Source organism: Corvus kubaryi, unplaced genomic scaffold, assembly GCF_017639235.1.
Source record: "Corvus kubaryi isolate FWS band 111438036 unplaced genomic scaffold, C.kubaryi_AGA036_p1.0 split1-37296, whole genome shotgun sequence".
Classification (NCBI taxonomy): domain Eukaryota; kingdom Metazoa; phylum Chordata; class Aves; order Passeriformes; family Corvidae; genus Corvus; species Corvus kubaryi.
The window spans coordinates 13,140,097-13,155,521 of record NW_024582075.1 but is presented as its reverse complement, the minus strand read 5'-3'; the positions used below and the strand labels follow the sequence as shown (position 1 = coordinate 13,155,521).

The 15,425-nt window shown below is 36.3% G+C and overlaps 1 protein-coding gene across 9 annotated transcripts in view; it reads right to left on the bottom strand.

The window, feature by feature from the left end:
* Positions 1 to 429: 429 nt before the first annotated feature.
* Positions 430 to 15,425, bottom strand: part of ZDHHC21 (zinc finger DHHC-type palmitoyltransferase 21) — a 37,915-nt gene continuing 22,919 nt past the window's right edge. For 8 of the 9 annotated variants that reach the window (XM_042012989.1, XM_042012988.1, XM_042012992.1 and 5 more), the window contains 2 exons: positions 2,983 to 3,026; positions 430 to 2,449 (listed from right to left, as the gene is read on the bottom strand). In XM_042012989.1, the coding sequence (XP_041868923.1) occupies positions 2,317 to 2,449; positions 2,983 to 3,026 (177 nt within the window). In that variant the 3' untranslated portion in view covers positions 430 to 2,316. Of the gene's footprint in view, positions 2,450 to 2,982; positions 3,027 to 9,377; positions 10,087 to 15,425 lie in introns of those variants that run through there. The other variant, XM_042012995.1, reaches the window with a different exon arrangement.

The window sequence follows — 15,425 nt, the reverse complement described above, 5'->3', positions numbered from 1 at the left end:
GTGCGGGAGGCGGGGCGGTGCGGTGCGGGAGGCGGGGCGGTGTGGGGCGGTGCGGGAGGCGGGGCGGTGCGGGACACGGCCGCCGCTCCGGGGCCGCTCCGGGGCCCCGCCACCCCACGGCCCCATCCCGCCGGCCGCAGCAACCACGGCGCCCTTTGAAACTACGGCTTCTGCCTCAGCACAGAACACACAATTATATGCCCCCACGGTAAATGTACCAAAAATAGTTAAATCCTTGGTTCTCCTTCTGAATAAGGTTCAGAACTGTACAATCTGCTATGATAACTGATTAGCATTGAAAACTTCAAACTATGTTTTGCTCATGGAACATTTAAATATTGGAACGGAAAATGAAATATTATTTCCCTGTATATTCCAGAGACTTACAGTTGGGGGGTGGGGGGGTGCGGTGGGAAGGAAAAGGAAATAATAGAGCCATTACTTTATTATGTATATCCACATTCTTTTCAATTTCAAGCACTTGCTCCAGTCTTTTCACCCACTTCCTCCAGCTTATTTTTGTTTAAATATTGCTGCCAATACAAAAAAAGCCTAACCTCACTACAAGTGGTATATAAAAAAAAAAAAGGAAAATGGTTGAACATTAGGCTTGAAATTAAAATTAATAAAACATTGCATCTATTTTTAAAAGGACAGGAAAAGTAAAGTTGGATCAAATGTTAGACATTTACAAAACTTTAAAGTCCAAGTGATTTTTAAGATGCACTTTTTGGAACTTTGAATGGATCATCAAAATCTGTTCATTCAATAAAGGGACATCTAACATTGGCAGGAACTGTATTAAGACTTTAAAAGAGTTGATCCAAAACTTTGTCGCAAACACCACTCATGACAAATCTTACCCTTCTTTTTTGAATTAACTGTCCACAAATAAAATATTATTTTCTGAACAGTCTACATATATTAAATCCTGACTTTGTGTTTTTTACTGTGTCCTCTTGCATGGATGATATTTAAGGTGGGTCCTAGTCCTATTTAAACTATGCAACAAACACAGTAAGCACCATAAGTGGAAACACTAAGCTGTGAATTCCTTCTAGAAATTCACAGTAGTTTTCACAATCATCTCAAGTTGATATTTGTATAGATACAGAGGGCTAAAGTAAGTACATAATTTTTCCAGATACAGGAAGACTGAGTTGGTACTTTGGTAATAGTTACCATTTTACCAGATCTGAAGGATGCTTTCTTTGGTCAACTACTTCCATACTTAAAGGAACAACAAGCTATCTACATCAACGTAGTACCCTATTAATTGAGTTAATATACTTCACTGTTCATGTTAGTAACAAATCTATATTTATGTATAAATATTTTAATTACTTTTATTCAATATACAAACACTCAGACCAATTCCAGCTAATCAAGACTAAAGAAATGAAAATATAAATTTTTAACTTTATTGACAATATACTCTTCTTTATGGTACATTATGCTAACTAACTACATCTGTATTTTTTAAAATTAATCATTCTAGTATTTGCACCATGCAACTTCTTTGTTGATTATTGCTGATTTAAATCCTTGGGATATAGGGAAAACATGCTTTGTACCTGCATAGTTTACCCTGAAATATTTAATCCCCCTCACTGACATAAAGACATGAACACTTTTCACTAACATCGAATCTAGGCTGAAAGATAACTGTAAGATTTCTCTATGTAAACACACACATTTGCGTGCATTTACAAAACCTCTCCAAGAAAGGTTTAGGAGGTACTCTGTTTCAGATTTAAATGTTATCTTTCATAGTGTGGTGCTGCAGGATTACTTTTGCATATCATAAATAACTGGCAGAATTAGGGAATTTTAAACACACGTAGCAGGAAAAAAAGACATTATTATTATTCAGACAGCCCTACTGATAAAACCTTAAAAAAAAAAAAAATTCAAGGCAGAATAAGACACTTAGTGAGAAATCTAACCATCAATGTAAACTTCAGTGCTTCATAGACAAAAAAAAAAAAAAAAGGATAAAAAAGGAAAAAACAAAAAGGAGCCCATATCAAACTGGATGACAACTACATTCCAGTTGTTTGCTTTTGGTATTAACCTCAAAGACAAACGGAATCTCTTTAGAAAGCTAATTTGAAAGTAAATATGCATAAAGTTGATTGTTTAACTTTCATTAATCTCAGAACAGAATCAAGACCATAACTAAAATAATGCCTGGGGCACACTGTGATGCCTATAGCTGGATTTTAATTGACTTGAAGACTGTCATAGTCCTATTATCATAAAACCTGTAATACACTTCCAGCATGGAGGACCCATCTGTGCCCACCATCCATCTGTTTAGACATGATTGGCAAAGTGGTAGGGAACTCGCAGTGGTTGCCTCTGCCTGAAAGGAATAAACCACAGGATCTTCCAGTGAGTGCCAAAAACTTCTGAGAAGGTCTGCTGCCATGGCTTTCGGGGCCTTGATCTACAGAAGACAGCATTATTAGTGGAAGACAGCATGCCCACAGTGCACTTCAGTCAGCTACAACAATGTAAGTTGGCTGGGGATCCATTACTGGACTCTGATGAATTGTGTCTGAGCATCACAAATACAACTTCCATTTCATTACAACACACAGCTGAGACTTAACTTTGGAGAACAGAAACTATCTGTGTCATCAATCAAACAAAGGCACCTTCTGAAGCACAGGAGACCTCAGAATCAATGAAATGTACATGAAAACACAGCAGAAAGTATCTTTTGGTCTGTACTTTTGAAAGAAAATATAGTTCCACTGGCTTTGGGTAGGGAAAGAAAGGGAACAACATGAGGCTACTTTGTGTACAACCAATATTAAAAGATTAGTGAAGTGCTGCTAGAGATAGGAAGTACAGAGCACAGCACCATGCAAAATCATCTTATCAAAGTGCCTTTAGCTCCTTTACTGTCTCAGCCAGTTTAAAAAAACCAGCTACTCCCTTAGCATTTCAGCAGTATAGGAATTTTACAGAACTTACACATCTTCACAACAGTTTGACATTTTTTCTATGCTTGTTGTGTCCTGTTGAAGAAAAAAAAAACACCATTAAAAAGTATTTATTTATATTCCTAACTTTTAAAATGTCATTAGGAAAGCAAGTAAATAAAGCAGGGAATGAATTATTAGTGTACACTGCTTTGACATTAGTTCCAAAGGTTGCATATTACACATATGCCATATTAGTTTTAAATTAATATGAGATTACACGCATAAATTTTAACTCAGTCTGTTAAGTGATTTTTACAAGCACGGTATGAAACTATACTGTGTAGTTTGACTACAATACCAAAGAATGCCAACAAAAACTTACAGCATTATTACAGCTGAAATGAATTCAGATATTACAATTAATTCATGGGACATTTAGAAGCAATGTGTATAAGGTACACTCTTGCCACACTTTCCACAAGCACTCATTCCAGACGTGCAGTATTCCACTGAGACAACCACAGGAAAAGTTAGTAAAATGCAACCGTTAACAGATGAAGTATTTTCAAAAGCAGGAAATAGTCAGAAGTTTTAAAACCATTATCTTCATGAGTATTATAATGCAAAAAGCACAACTGGAAATATACCATAAATTTCTATAGTTCTACAGTTAAATACCAAATATAAAAATTGTTCTCTTAAAATATAAAAGCTAAATAATGTGCAGAGTTAAGGCAATCCTGCAGCTAACAGCAACTTAAAGTCATACTTTAATTATAAGATGTTGAGAAAAGTAACAGACCAATTTTAGCTTAGATCATCCCCAAATAAAACCTCTAAAACTACCAATAGTACTTTTTTTCTCACTTTTCACTATGTATTTCACCAAAAAGCTTCCCTTTTTTTGTGAGTATCACATAGGGGGTTTCAATACGCGTTTATAGTTCATTACATCCCCAAATCACTTGTGAAGTTCAAAGCACTATTAATTGAAATATTCCTCATGGTTTCAACTCCTTTCCATTGGCAGTTTGATATTTCCCTTTACTTTTCATTGATTCAGGCACGCACACAATGCACCTGTCAAATCACAGCAGCATTTGAGTAAGACCAAGAGCCTATCTGAGTTGTCCCAACCACATACAGACGAAAGGACTGTGGTTTAATTAGGCTGCAACTGCATTGTCATCTGGAAACACCACCTAGCACTAAAAACCATACTGTGCTCCTTGATTGTTCCTGCCATCAGTGCATGCAATTCAGGGCAGGCACTGCTGGGACTCCGCCCCATCTTCCACACAGTTTTAAGGGGGAAGGGTGAAATATGAGTGGGAAATAATGTACAGGAAGCTAATTCCCTGCTCCACCAGACATGGGTGGCTCCAACTTCCTTGCCAGTTTTTGTCCTTCTATTCTACTTCCCAGCTCTGATGAGTTTTGGAACAGGATCCCTTACGACACACTAAATGGTAAAAATCTTAATTCTGTCCACAACCTATCCAGCTGGATTCCAGATGCACTATGTCAAAGGGGAGAAGTCCCCTTTTCTCACACTAACCCATCAGGATGCACAAGTTCTTGCCCAGAAGTTTGTGTAGAGAAGGCATGCCCAGAGCAGGTTACGTAAACCACGCTGGCCCCATCGTCAGGTGGGTTTTAACACCGACTCAGCAGTGAGGGAGGAAAGGACTGGAGGCAGCAAACTGTAAATACTGCTTGTTGTTTTGACTCCCACAGATAAACTGCTGCTCCTCTCACCTTACAGGCCTGTCCTCCCTCTCCTGCTACAAGTGTCAGGAAAGCAGTACAAGATGCAAGTCATTCTCCTTGTTAGGGCAGGACTTGAGTGCAGAGCAAAGGTGTACTTTGCTTCCTTGGACTGGCTTTTTGTTCAGCTTTTGTCAGAAAAAACACCACCTTTGCCAACCACAGAAATTCATACATAGCTTTTTGAATAAAAAGGACTAAATGAACATGAGATTACTTCTATGGTATTTCAGCAAGGTGGAAACAGCATTTTCATGAGATGCTATAGCTCCTTTTTTACTGCAAAAATATCTCCGTTCTAGGAATAATTCTCTGGTCAACTCAAACCTATCTATCCAATAGTACAAAATAATATTGGCATGTTTGAAAGCAATAGTGGCAAATGGTCTTTTTAAAAACAATAACATGCTAGTCCAGACTCTAAATTGAGTTATAGCTATGGAAGATTTACACTACCATTTCAAAAAAGGGGCTTTTTAACCAGCTTTGGGTGCAGAACTAACATCCCCAAATACCTTACATATGGCTTTCTGCTATGTTTCTGCACATTGCTTATTCACTAATACACTTGTACTGCTCCCTAAAATACTGTGTTTGAGATTTCTGGGGGGAAATCACAGGTTAGAAATTGGAGATTGTATTTCATTTTAAGTGTTGTCATGGCATGTTATCAAGACCTGAAAGGTTCTCATCAGGGTCTGCTCCCTTCAAAACTGTAACCTGTTAAATTAACGAAGTTAAAGCATCAAAACAGGAACTTCCTTCCTCCCTCCATCCCTCTCTTTTCCCTCCCTCCCTTCACCCCTTCCTCCCCCTCTTCTTTCCCTTCCTTTCTTTTCCCTCCTGCATTCTCTGCCTCCTTCTTTGCCCCCTCCCCTTCCCTTAAAATGCCAACATATACTTTAGATTACTTTTGCTTTACAGTGAAGTAATTGGGACTGAGCAGCAAGTCCTTTGCTTCTCGGATACTTTCAGAATTATAAAAACTTTAAGAGAAGCTGCAAACTAGCAAAGAAACATTGCTCTGAAGTTTAGCTGCTTAACAAGTGCTGGTGACTGAACTTAATAAACAAAATGCCCCTCATACCTTCCTTCCCCCAATATTGCTGCCAAACTCATTTGAAATGTACTTTCATTTGAGACTGAACCAATTTACCTTTTCACATGAAAGTGAAACTTCACAGCACCCCAGGAAAGTCAGTAGCCCCTCTGGAGACAGGAGATGAAGGAAAAGGAGAGTACCACAGCTGAGTTTTGACCTGTTATTTAAGGCTTCCTTCTCAGACACTAATATTTCTTCTTTGGAGACAAAGGACCAGAATAGCCACTATTCTTCTGAATGACAAGGTGTTCTGCTCATTAAGACATCTTACAAATGGCTTTCAACCAGAATATCATCTCTCTTAATTATTCATTTGATGTATACCAAGATTTTGCTACAACATCAGAATTAATGTGTTCAGCCTAAGAGGCTTTGGCTGTCTGCGTCTACTATCAGCTTGGATTACTATTAATACAAATAGAACTCTGCTAAGATTTTTTTTTCCAGACTCAAAGCTAATGCTAATGTTAAAACCTTTTGGAGCACTGGCACTCATCCAAAAGTTTAAAATAACTTGCTATGAGCAAACATCACATACCTATGGAATCCTAGTAATCTCTAACTCTAAAAATCCCTTAAAATTTGGAATTGAATACAAGATGAAATTGACAAACACACAACTGATCAATTTGACATGATGGATCATCTGGATTCCCAAAGTCATCATCCAGATTGGAAATAAAAATTGTTCCTGCACCTGGTTATTGAGAGATACATAGCCAATCGTAAGCATCTTAAAGCAACTAGAGAAAAAAAATCACACCTTAGTGAGATAGGCAAAAGAAATTAGAGGAAATAAACACAGGTATAGGAATAGGAAAAGGGCAAAGTGTTCAGATTCTGCTGAGGGGAGAAGAAATGTGGGTTTTTTTCACTTTGAGCTTATACCACAAGTCCATAAGAGCACTTTGCTTACTCCAAGTAAGCTACTGCCACAGCTAAGACTGCTGTAAGAGGAAGGAGAAGAATGGAAAGACACGTACATGAAAGCACTGAAAAAGTTCTGCAAACCAGCTTCAGATTCACTTGCAAACGAATGCATCCACATTAGCTCCGAAGAGAACTGTATCTTTCACATCTACACTTTTATTTAGCATAACCAATTGCCAAAAAAAAAAAAGAAAATTTAAAAGATCACATGCACTGTTTAACAGACCGTGCTATAGGATGGGTTTTATCATGAAATAATTCAGTATGAAAAAATGCAAAGGGTATTTTTTGCTTACTGAATCATGTTTTCCAAAGGATAAACAGTAATTTGTAACTCACACGACTAACTCCAAAGCACGAAGCTACAATCCCTGGTTCAGTTTTTCTTTTGTGTTTGCTTAAAATGACATGCAATCATTACAGCTCTATTAAATACTTGCAGTAGAAGAATGTAAGCATTATGCCATGCTTTCAGTATTTTCAAATGTTCAGTATAGATGAATCAGCAGAAAAGTATAATGAAACAGAAAAAGAGAAAACAAAACTTGCAAGCCTTCCTGGATTTGCAGCCTTTGCTTTTATCTGAAAGTTCAAGACAACACATCCTTTATATAAAGGGGTTTTTTTGCTTTTTGTGTAACATCCTCCCATGGTGTGCATGCAAGTGACAGATTAGCAACGCAAGAATATAAAATACTAAACACAGAAAGAATACATCATATTTGAGAAATTTTCTCTTTTTCGGCATTAAATACATTTTGGGTTTACTTTTGGCCACTTTTTAGCATTCTTTTTTTAATCTAGACTTCTCATATATGATTAATTTTATCAATTATAATTATGTTCAGCCTGAAAATTATTAGTTCTAACTTTAAATCCTTATATCGGATTCATGTGCTAAATGAAAAATAAAGCTACACTATGTTATGTCTAGGGAATAGTCCTGCACTCCTCTATGCTCTGATTAATTCAGTTAAATAGATTTCCAATTTATTTATCGGATATTGGAAAATGATTCAATGAAAAGAAACCTTCTGATAACAAATGAGGGATACATCCACAATGGAGGAAATACAAGCAGGTCTCGTAACTTCAGGCTATTTCAAAACCATGGTATGTTTGGTGCAGATAGCTGCATGACAAGAAACATAAAAAACATGTTATATTTATTGATACCTACAATTACCTTCTTAAGACAAAAATATCAGGGAAAAATACTTAAGAAAGCTAGTCGTTGATCTCTTTCACACAGAAGCCATTTCAATGGTCTGATGTCTAAATCTGACAAGCAATATGTAAACAAAATGTACTCAGCTCATGGAACACTCAAACATTATTTTTACAGTTACTTATCTTCAAGTGGTTTAAAGTACTACCTTCACTATTAGAAAAATAGATTAGTAAAAGGATTTCGTTCTTGAGTGATGAACTGGGGATAATTTTGGCATGATACTTTACGATATTTTACACTCCTTGCACAGTATAAAATCTGATTACATTTTCTAGCTTGCACTTTTTCCTTATAATATTGTAAATTATTAATTTCAATAAAAGTATTCCTATTTACCTAAGACCATGCAGTGACCTAAATAAAAGAGATGAGATCTTTTGCCACATAGAGTTTCTTACATTTCTATTTATTCCTACATTTTAAAAGAGGGGATTTTTTTAAACAAACTAGTATTTTATTTTTACGGTAAATATGTATTTAAAGATGTCAGAATACATTCATTAAAAATGCTAAACAAATTCCAAGTGTATTTGAGAAAAATAAGGTAAAGATACAAAAGAATTTACACAGTTAACAAAAATCATGTTCAAAGACCAGGACATTACTAATTCCTGACAATTTAATTTATAGGACTTCCCACAGTCTTTTAATAGGCAATCTACCTATAGGTGGATTAAAGGTAGAGACAGGAAAAGGGGAAGGGATAAGAATAATGAGGAAGAGGAAGACGGACAATGTTAACATTAAGTTATTTTCTGTTAGTAATTTCCAATTACTGTTGGGGGTTGTAGTTTATAAGCCCCTTGCTTTCCCTCTACAATTACTTTATATCTTACACTGTATTATAGCCACATAAAGAATACAATTCCCTGGAAATCCTAATTTCCCCTACCAATCCTAATTTTTAATATGCTAAACTTAATTATGAGGATTAATAGTTCCTTGATTATGCTCGTGCCATGTGTGAAAAAACAGGAAAAGCCCTTAGTATTCACTAATCAAAATAGTATTTAATAGATTATCTGATTAAAGATATGATTACAAATATTTTTAATTACAAGATACTTATCATTAAAGACAAAAAGCATTTCAGCAGAACTACAACTAGATCACTCTGCATATTAAATCAGCAATGGATCAATACTATAAAATATGCAAAGAATTAAAAAGCTCTTGATTTTACTAACGGAATAACTGCAGCTACATTTTCATTATTTTGAAACTCAATCTTTGTAAAACGGTTGAAAAACTACCTAGTAAGATACACTTGCTGTTTTAAGGTGAAAAGGAGAAACACTGCAACAATAAAAAGCAAGTATCAATATTTTTAAAAGCTTCTAAGGGGAAAAATGTATGTGGTAGGCACCATATTGTGCACCACACAGGCTGTTGAACACTATTTTCCCTTCTATCCTTCCTAAAGAAAATAAAGGGAAATTTCTCTTTTCCACATCCAGAAAGTATTGTTGCAACAGGATATTGGCATATCACTGCACACCATTCAAACAGTTAATTAACAGGAAACCCTGGTAGCATTAATTAAATTAATAAAGTCACTGTCCACTTAGTTTATGATAATACATCCACTACTTTGCACAAAGGCCACATGGTATCTATTAAATTTATAAAAGCCTATCCATTAAATAGTTCTGCCCCAGAGAAACAAGTTAATTACTAAATAGTTTCAATGAAAAGTTTTTCTCTGCAATACCAGCATAAATCACATTAAATCATATTTAATGGACTGTAGTGGAAGAATTAAGAAAATTTCTTTTCTTCCATAGAAATAGTTTGTTAGAACATACGGAAAAATGAAACACTGTTTAGTGTTTGAGATAAAAACAATCAAAGGTAATCCTTTAAAACGAGGATTCAGATTAGTGTCTGCAAAGGATGCTGTTTAACTGAAACATCTGGTAGCGTTACGTTGAGAGACAGGCCTTTTTTAACTTTGGAAATGAGATTAGTAGATCAGTTATTTGTAAGTGTCCAAGTAATTTCTAATTATTTTATCTGGGTCACAGATAATCCGCTTTTACAGGGCTCCCACAATGACATCAGAGGATCACTGTTGAACTGATTATCCTGTTACCTTCCACCATCCATGGGAAGACCGGATTTTCCTTTTGTACAGAGGAAGAGAAAGAAGTGGCTGACTGCTTCAGACAGGTGACAGCCAACAAAATAAAGAACACCACAGATCTTGAGAGAAGAAAATCTCATATATGCAAAAGGTACCACTTTTAAAAAAACAGTCAACAAACTGAATACTTTTTAGCAGTATCTGGTGCAATGAAAAAAACTCACTAGATACAAACAAATATGAAAATAATCAGAAAAGCCATTGTTTAAAAAACAGCATGCCATATGTTCTATAGTAGTGTCTTGTAGATCAAACATAACCAATGGAAGAATCTTACAGTATAAAGAGAAAAACTAGGTTTTATCATCATTTAACTCTTGATGTGAAAAACATAGAGGAGTAATTTCTTAAAACTAAAATGGAATATGAGTGAGAGAAATGCAAATTCCAGGGTTAGTCTTCTACTAATATACACATGAGCATCCTGACAGTGCCACCTTTTTTAAACAGACTGAAAAAAAGCATTCTCTTTATAATAGCTCTGTACCTCCAGCAATCATACATGAGAAACAATCTGGGGTTGATAAAAGAGACTTTTTTTTCTAGGTAAATTTATGCCTTTTCCTATGAATAAATGAATAAGTAGGCTAGTTATGGGGTTTTTGAGGAAAACAAACATCTGTTACATATAAAAATGAGAGAAAAATTCTTGAAAATTCATGAAAAATTCTTGTCAAGAAAATATGTTTTGAGAAAGCAAGCAAGATTCTGTGTACTATTTGATTTAGCTTCCCAATTAATTTGTTTCATATAACTACGTGAAAAAAATAAACTGGAAATAAAAATTAGTAACACAAATACATCCTTCTCAATACCTTCTCCTAGCTTAAGTGCAAAATACTCTTTTCTAGATAAATTTTGGTTTTGTCACTTCAACACAATGCCATTAATAGGTGTACACAACTGTTGCACAAGACAGGTTGTCTGTATTTTTTTTTTTGCAGAAAATTTTCAAACTTTCTGAAATGGACAAAGTGATAATTTACCCATAAATCATACTTCTACTACTTACACCAAACCACCAACAAAACCCCACATCTCTGTCTTCACAGGGTTTTAAAGTGTCTGTACTGCAGCTATCTTGTCACCCAGTAGTGATTGAGGCCAAAGACTGCTTGCGGACTACAAGCAGCTAGAGGAGGTCTGAAGTAAAGAGTAACAATAATCTTTAAAATTGTTACTCTCAGTAGAAGAGCAGAAGAACTGCACTCTTCTAAAATGCCTTTTGGTATGTTTTTGTTTGTTTACCTTAGAAGTTTGCTTCTACTTTTCAAGCAGTGTAATTTAAAAAATCATGCTGTCTGAGAATATAAGAACACACACTCCAGTTAAGGAATATACAATTTGAAATTGCACTACAAGAAATGACAGGGAATAGAGGAGTGGTAAAGCAAGTAACAAGAAGGCCTTCAACATAAATGCATGATCATCTTGGAAAGTACATCAGACAGTGTTTAATTCACGGGTGAAACCAATTTTTTCCATCCAGTTCTCTAAAAACTTGAATATTATAAGTAAGAAGACTAATTGTTACGAGATTTTAAGAGGAGTATCTCCTTCAAAGTCCTAGAGTTCCTAAATTAGGATTTTAAATTTCTCCCTATTTCAGAGGCTTCTGAATTAGAAAGAACCTAAATACTTCTATTTCCAAATTATCCAAATAAAACTTCCCCAAGAGTAATGTAAAGTACATGCTAGCAGAAGTGTTAAAATTCAGGGTAACAAAATTAGAGGCAAGTAGAGCTCAGGGAAAGCAACTGGGGAAGGAGGATGAAAAGAGCCATGTGCCCCTTCTGATAGAAGTGTGTTTCACATATGCTAGTTTCTAAGGAGAAAGCACTAATCCTGTATACAGAGGCCACCTCAGCTGCTCCCCTCTTCATCAGAACAATTCATGTCAAAAGTTCCTCTAAGGACAGTTTTTGCCAATCAGCTGTTCTCCTCTCATTGTAGGAAGTCACCTCCTTTGCTCTTTGGCTTCCTGGACCTCCAAATGACTTATGAATAGCCCTGTGCTAATGATACCCTAAACAGTGATACCACAATTACAGTGGTGGTAAATGTACTCGGAGAAATTACTATGTGGTAGGTTACTTGGTCTATTCATCACTTTATCAAGCAGTACAGCCTCAAGAACATTCTCTCAGTAAGAGCCATATTTTAGTATACAAGTTACAAAGTTTTCATTTTTACCAGAGAGCACATTTTTTCCAAGCACCTTGGTATCTGTTGAACACACATGAGGCGGGATAACAGCAGAATACATGCATATTTTTCTTAAAGACCTTTTAAAAAATTATCTACTGTTATAATCAGTGACAGTTACACAATGACAGGCACAGATCAGTCAAATGTGCAACAAACCTGAATTTTCCAAAGTGCTAGCACACATGGCAGAACACTTCACCTGCACTTCATAATGTGCTGCTTTGCTTTTCTCTTATTAGCCACTGCCTTGTTCCAGAAAAACATGATGGAGGATATCAGATACATTCTTTCCATTATGCATTCAGCCAGACATTTTATGACTTTTTGAAAAATATATCAAAGCGGAGAAAAAAAAAATGCTAATCTATGAAGGCCTATGAAAACCCTCTGGTAATTCTTATGGTTTGTCAATCTACCACTTAATTCTAGGAGAGTATAACCCTACTTCTTAAAATGTACACAAAGATCACATATGCAAATTTATTCTGGACATTAAACTTTATCTGTCTTGGTTTTGTGGCAAAAGGATAAATCTCTGAAAATATAAAGACCAAGAATCTGGAATTTTTTAATAAGCATGTCTATTATTCCTGGGAAAAAGGGGCCTTAGCTTTGTATTACTAAGATGAAAACAAAAACTATTGGCTTCATTTCTGGAAAATTATGTAATGATGGTCAAGCAAGTTTACCTTATGGAGAATCAGGAAGTCTTGTTAAAGTTTGATAAATCTTAGATTTATCTTTCTTTCCAAAAATTTTTGCAGTACTTGAAATACTGGTAAATAGTAATGTTAAACACCAACAAACCTTAACCTGCTGGACTCCACCAAAATTCAGATCACAGGGCTGCAACACTTATTGTCTCAACTGTTCAAAACCAGCTGTTTTTCCAGGAGCTGTGGAATTAATCTTGGTAGGTGTTAAACTGCAAGAACAGGCACAAGAGCATAAACTACAAAAATGTGTATTACCTGTTCTGCCATACTAGCACAAGAGTTGCTTTGCCTTTTTCAAAAGGCTCATGCTCTTGTCCCTTGCACACATCTCTAGGCAGCTTCAGCAATCACTGAAATTAATGCTTTCAAGAATAGCTACAGAGCAATTCATGTGACATGAATGCCTTAACTGTGCATATCCATGCCTCCAAGAATCTTAAGTTTCTTTCAACTTAACCTTGTCTGCACTATTACAGTTTAATGATTGTGTTCTGCTATTAAGTTTTGATCTATACCTTATACTAAATTAATTTCATCACTAATTCCATATTTAATATAGAGCTCATTTCAGATACAATTTGTTTAATTTACACAGGAAGGTTAGATGCTGAACTGTAACTCCAGCACAGCACGCAGTAGAAACATCACTGCTTCTTACTGTTCATGGTTCATTGCTTCTACAGGACATGAATATCTTGCACACTCAATGTGCTCAGCTTCTGGGTGGGTATACCAGTTGCATTGTTCCCTACTCTACCACCACAGGCCCATTGCTAGCCAAAGCTGCCAGTGGTTACACAGGAAGCAAGTCCCCACACTAGAATGCTGGCAATCAAAAATGGTTTGCACAGAAAGAGTTTCTGACACCACTTGCAGACTAAGCACAACTGTACCAAACAGACTTGCTTTGTTTGAAATCTGACTGGTTGTTGCCAAGCAGATTTCCTCATAATGACTGTATAGCTTATTCTTGCCAATTCTGTACTTACGAAGAAGGGAATGAAAAGGGAGAAGATGATTGTCCTGCTGGTATGAAATGCTCTGACTGGGGGATGGACTACACGACCTATGTTCAGTGAGTAAGTGCAACAGCATCCACATGGTGTGAATGAATTAATGTTTCAGATATACCAGTAACGGATTTCTACTTCCCCAGCAATCCCATCAAGCCTAAAAACTGTCCATATGACAATAGCCCCTCTGCTACTGGGGGGACAGGTAGGGTGCAGTGAGAGGCCTTAATGAAGATCTGTACTTTTCAGCATCTGCCTCTCACAGACCATCCACATCGACAATACTGGAGTATGTTTGTTTCATGAAGTTTGGCAAAGTCAACAAAAGAGAGTGTCTAGGCATACTGCAGCTCAGCAATTATCATTTCAGCAGAAAAACTGGACTTGAAAATGCTATTAGCCCACACCTGTTCCAGAGTAGCTGCCAGTTCTGTAAGTGAATGTACTTCACAGTATATTATATAAAGAAAAGATTTTACAGCAGCCTGAAAGTGTTAAGGCTCAGGACAGTGAATTTACAACTAGGCATTCATCATGCCTATTGCAGTGGCAGCACAGTTGGTATCCTCTGTCAGAACAGAAATGTCCCAGGCTCCAGGTGTATCTGACAGAAACAGGTTCAGTCTGAGAGGTCTGATTTTACATCCAGTAATAGCATCTGAATGGATGCTGATGGTCACTGCTAAAATTTAGTCCAGCTTCTGGCAGCACACAGAACAGAATGATAGACTTAAGGTCTGTTCCTTTTTCCCTTCTATATCCTGTCTGTGGTTTAGTTCAGTACTGATCACATGGGTTTTCTGATCCTTCTTGTACATATCCATTTAACAGAAACTAAAAAGACATCCATATTTCAGTATCTGAACTATTAGGGTCACTGAGTTTCTGTCTCTGTCTCTCCTGTTATGGGTGAGCAGAATTCATCACTTCAGCTAGATAGCCACCACAGTGCTGGTCTAGAAAAACATGCCAGTTCTAGATGACGCAGACATAAAGGTCACGTGCCAACATTTAAGCAGGGAAGAGAAAACCTGTCAACAAGACCCTGGAACAGAAATCAGGCACACAGTAAAGGTGCATAAATCTGTTGACCTGGGAGTTAAGAGTAAGAAGGAGGCAGCCTGGTAGAGCAGCTGGGGAATAATAATAGACAGTATAGCTATCATAACAGAAAAAGGCAGTAAATTTATGTAAAGGTAATACAGTAAAACCATAAAGCAGTAATATTGCTTTAATGTCATTAGAAACTATAGAGTAATTTTTTTTCCTTTATTCCATACAAAAGAATTACACAATACAGTTAGGAGGTTTTCCATTCTGTACCTACAAAGGTTAATACTGTGCAAACCTTCATAATTCCAAAATGAAGTATCAGGCAGATC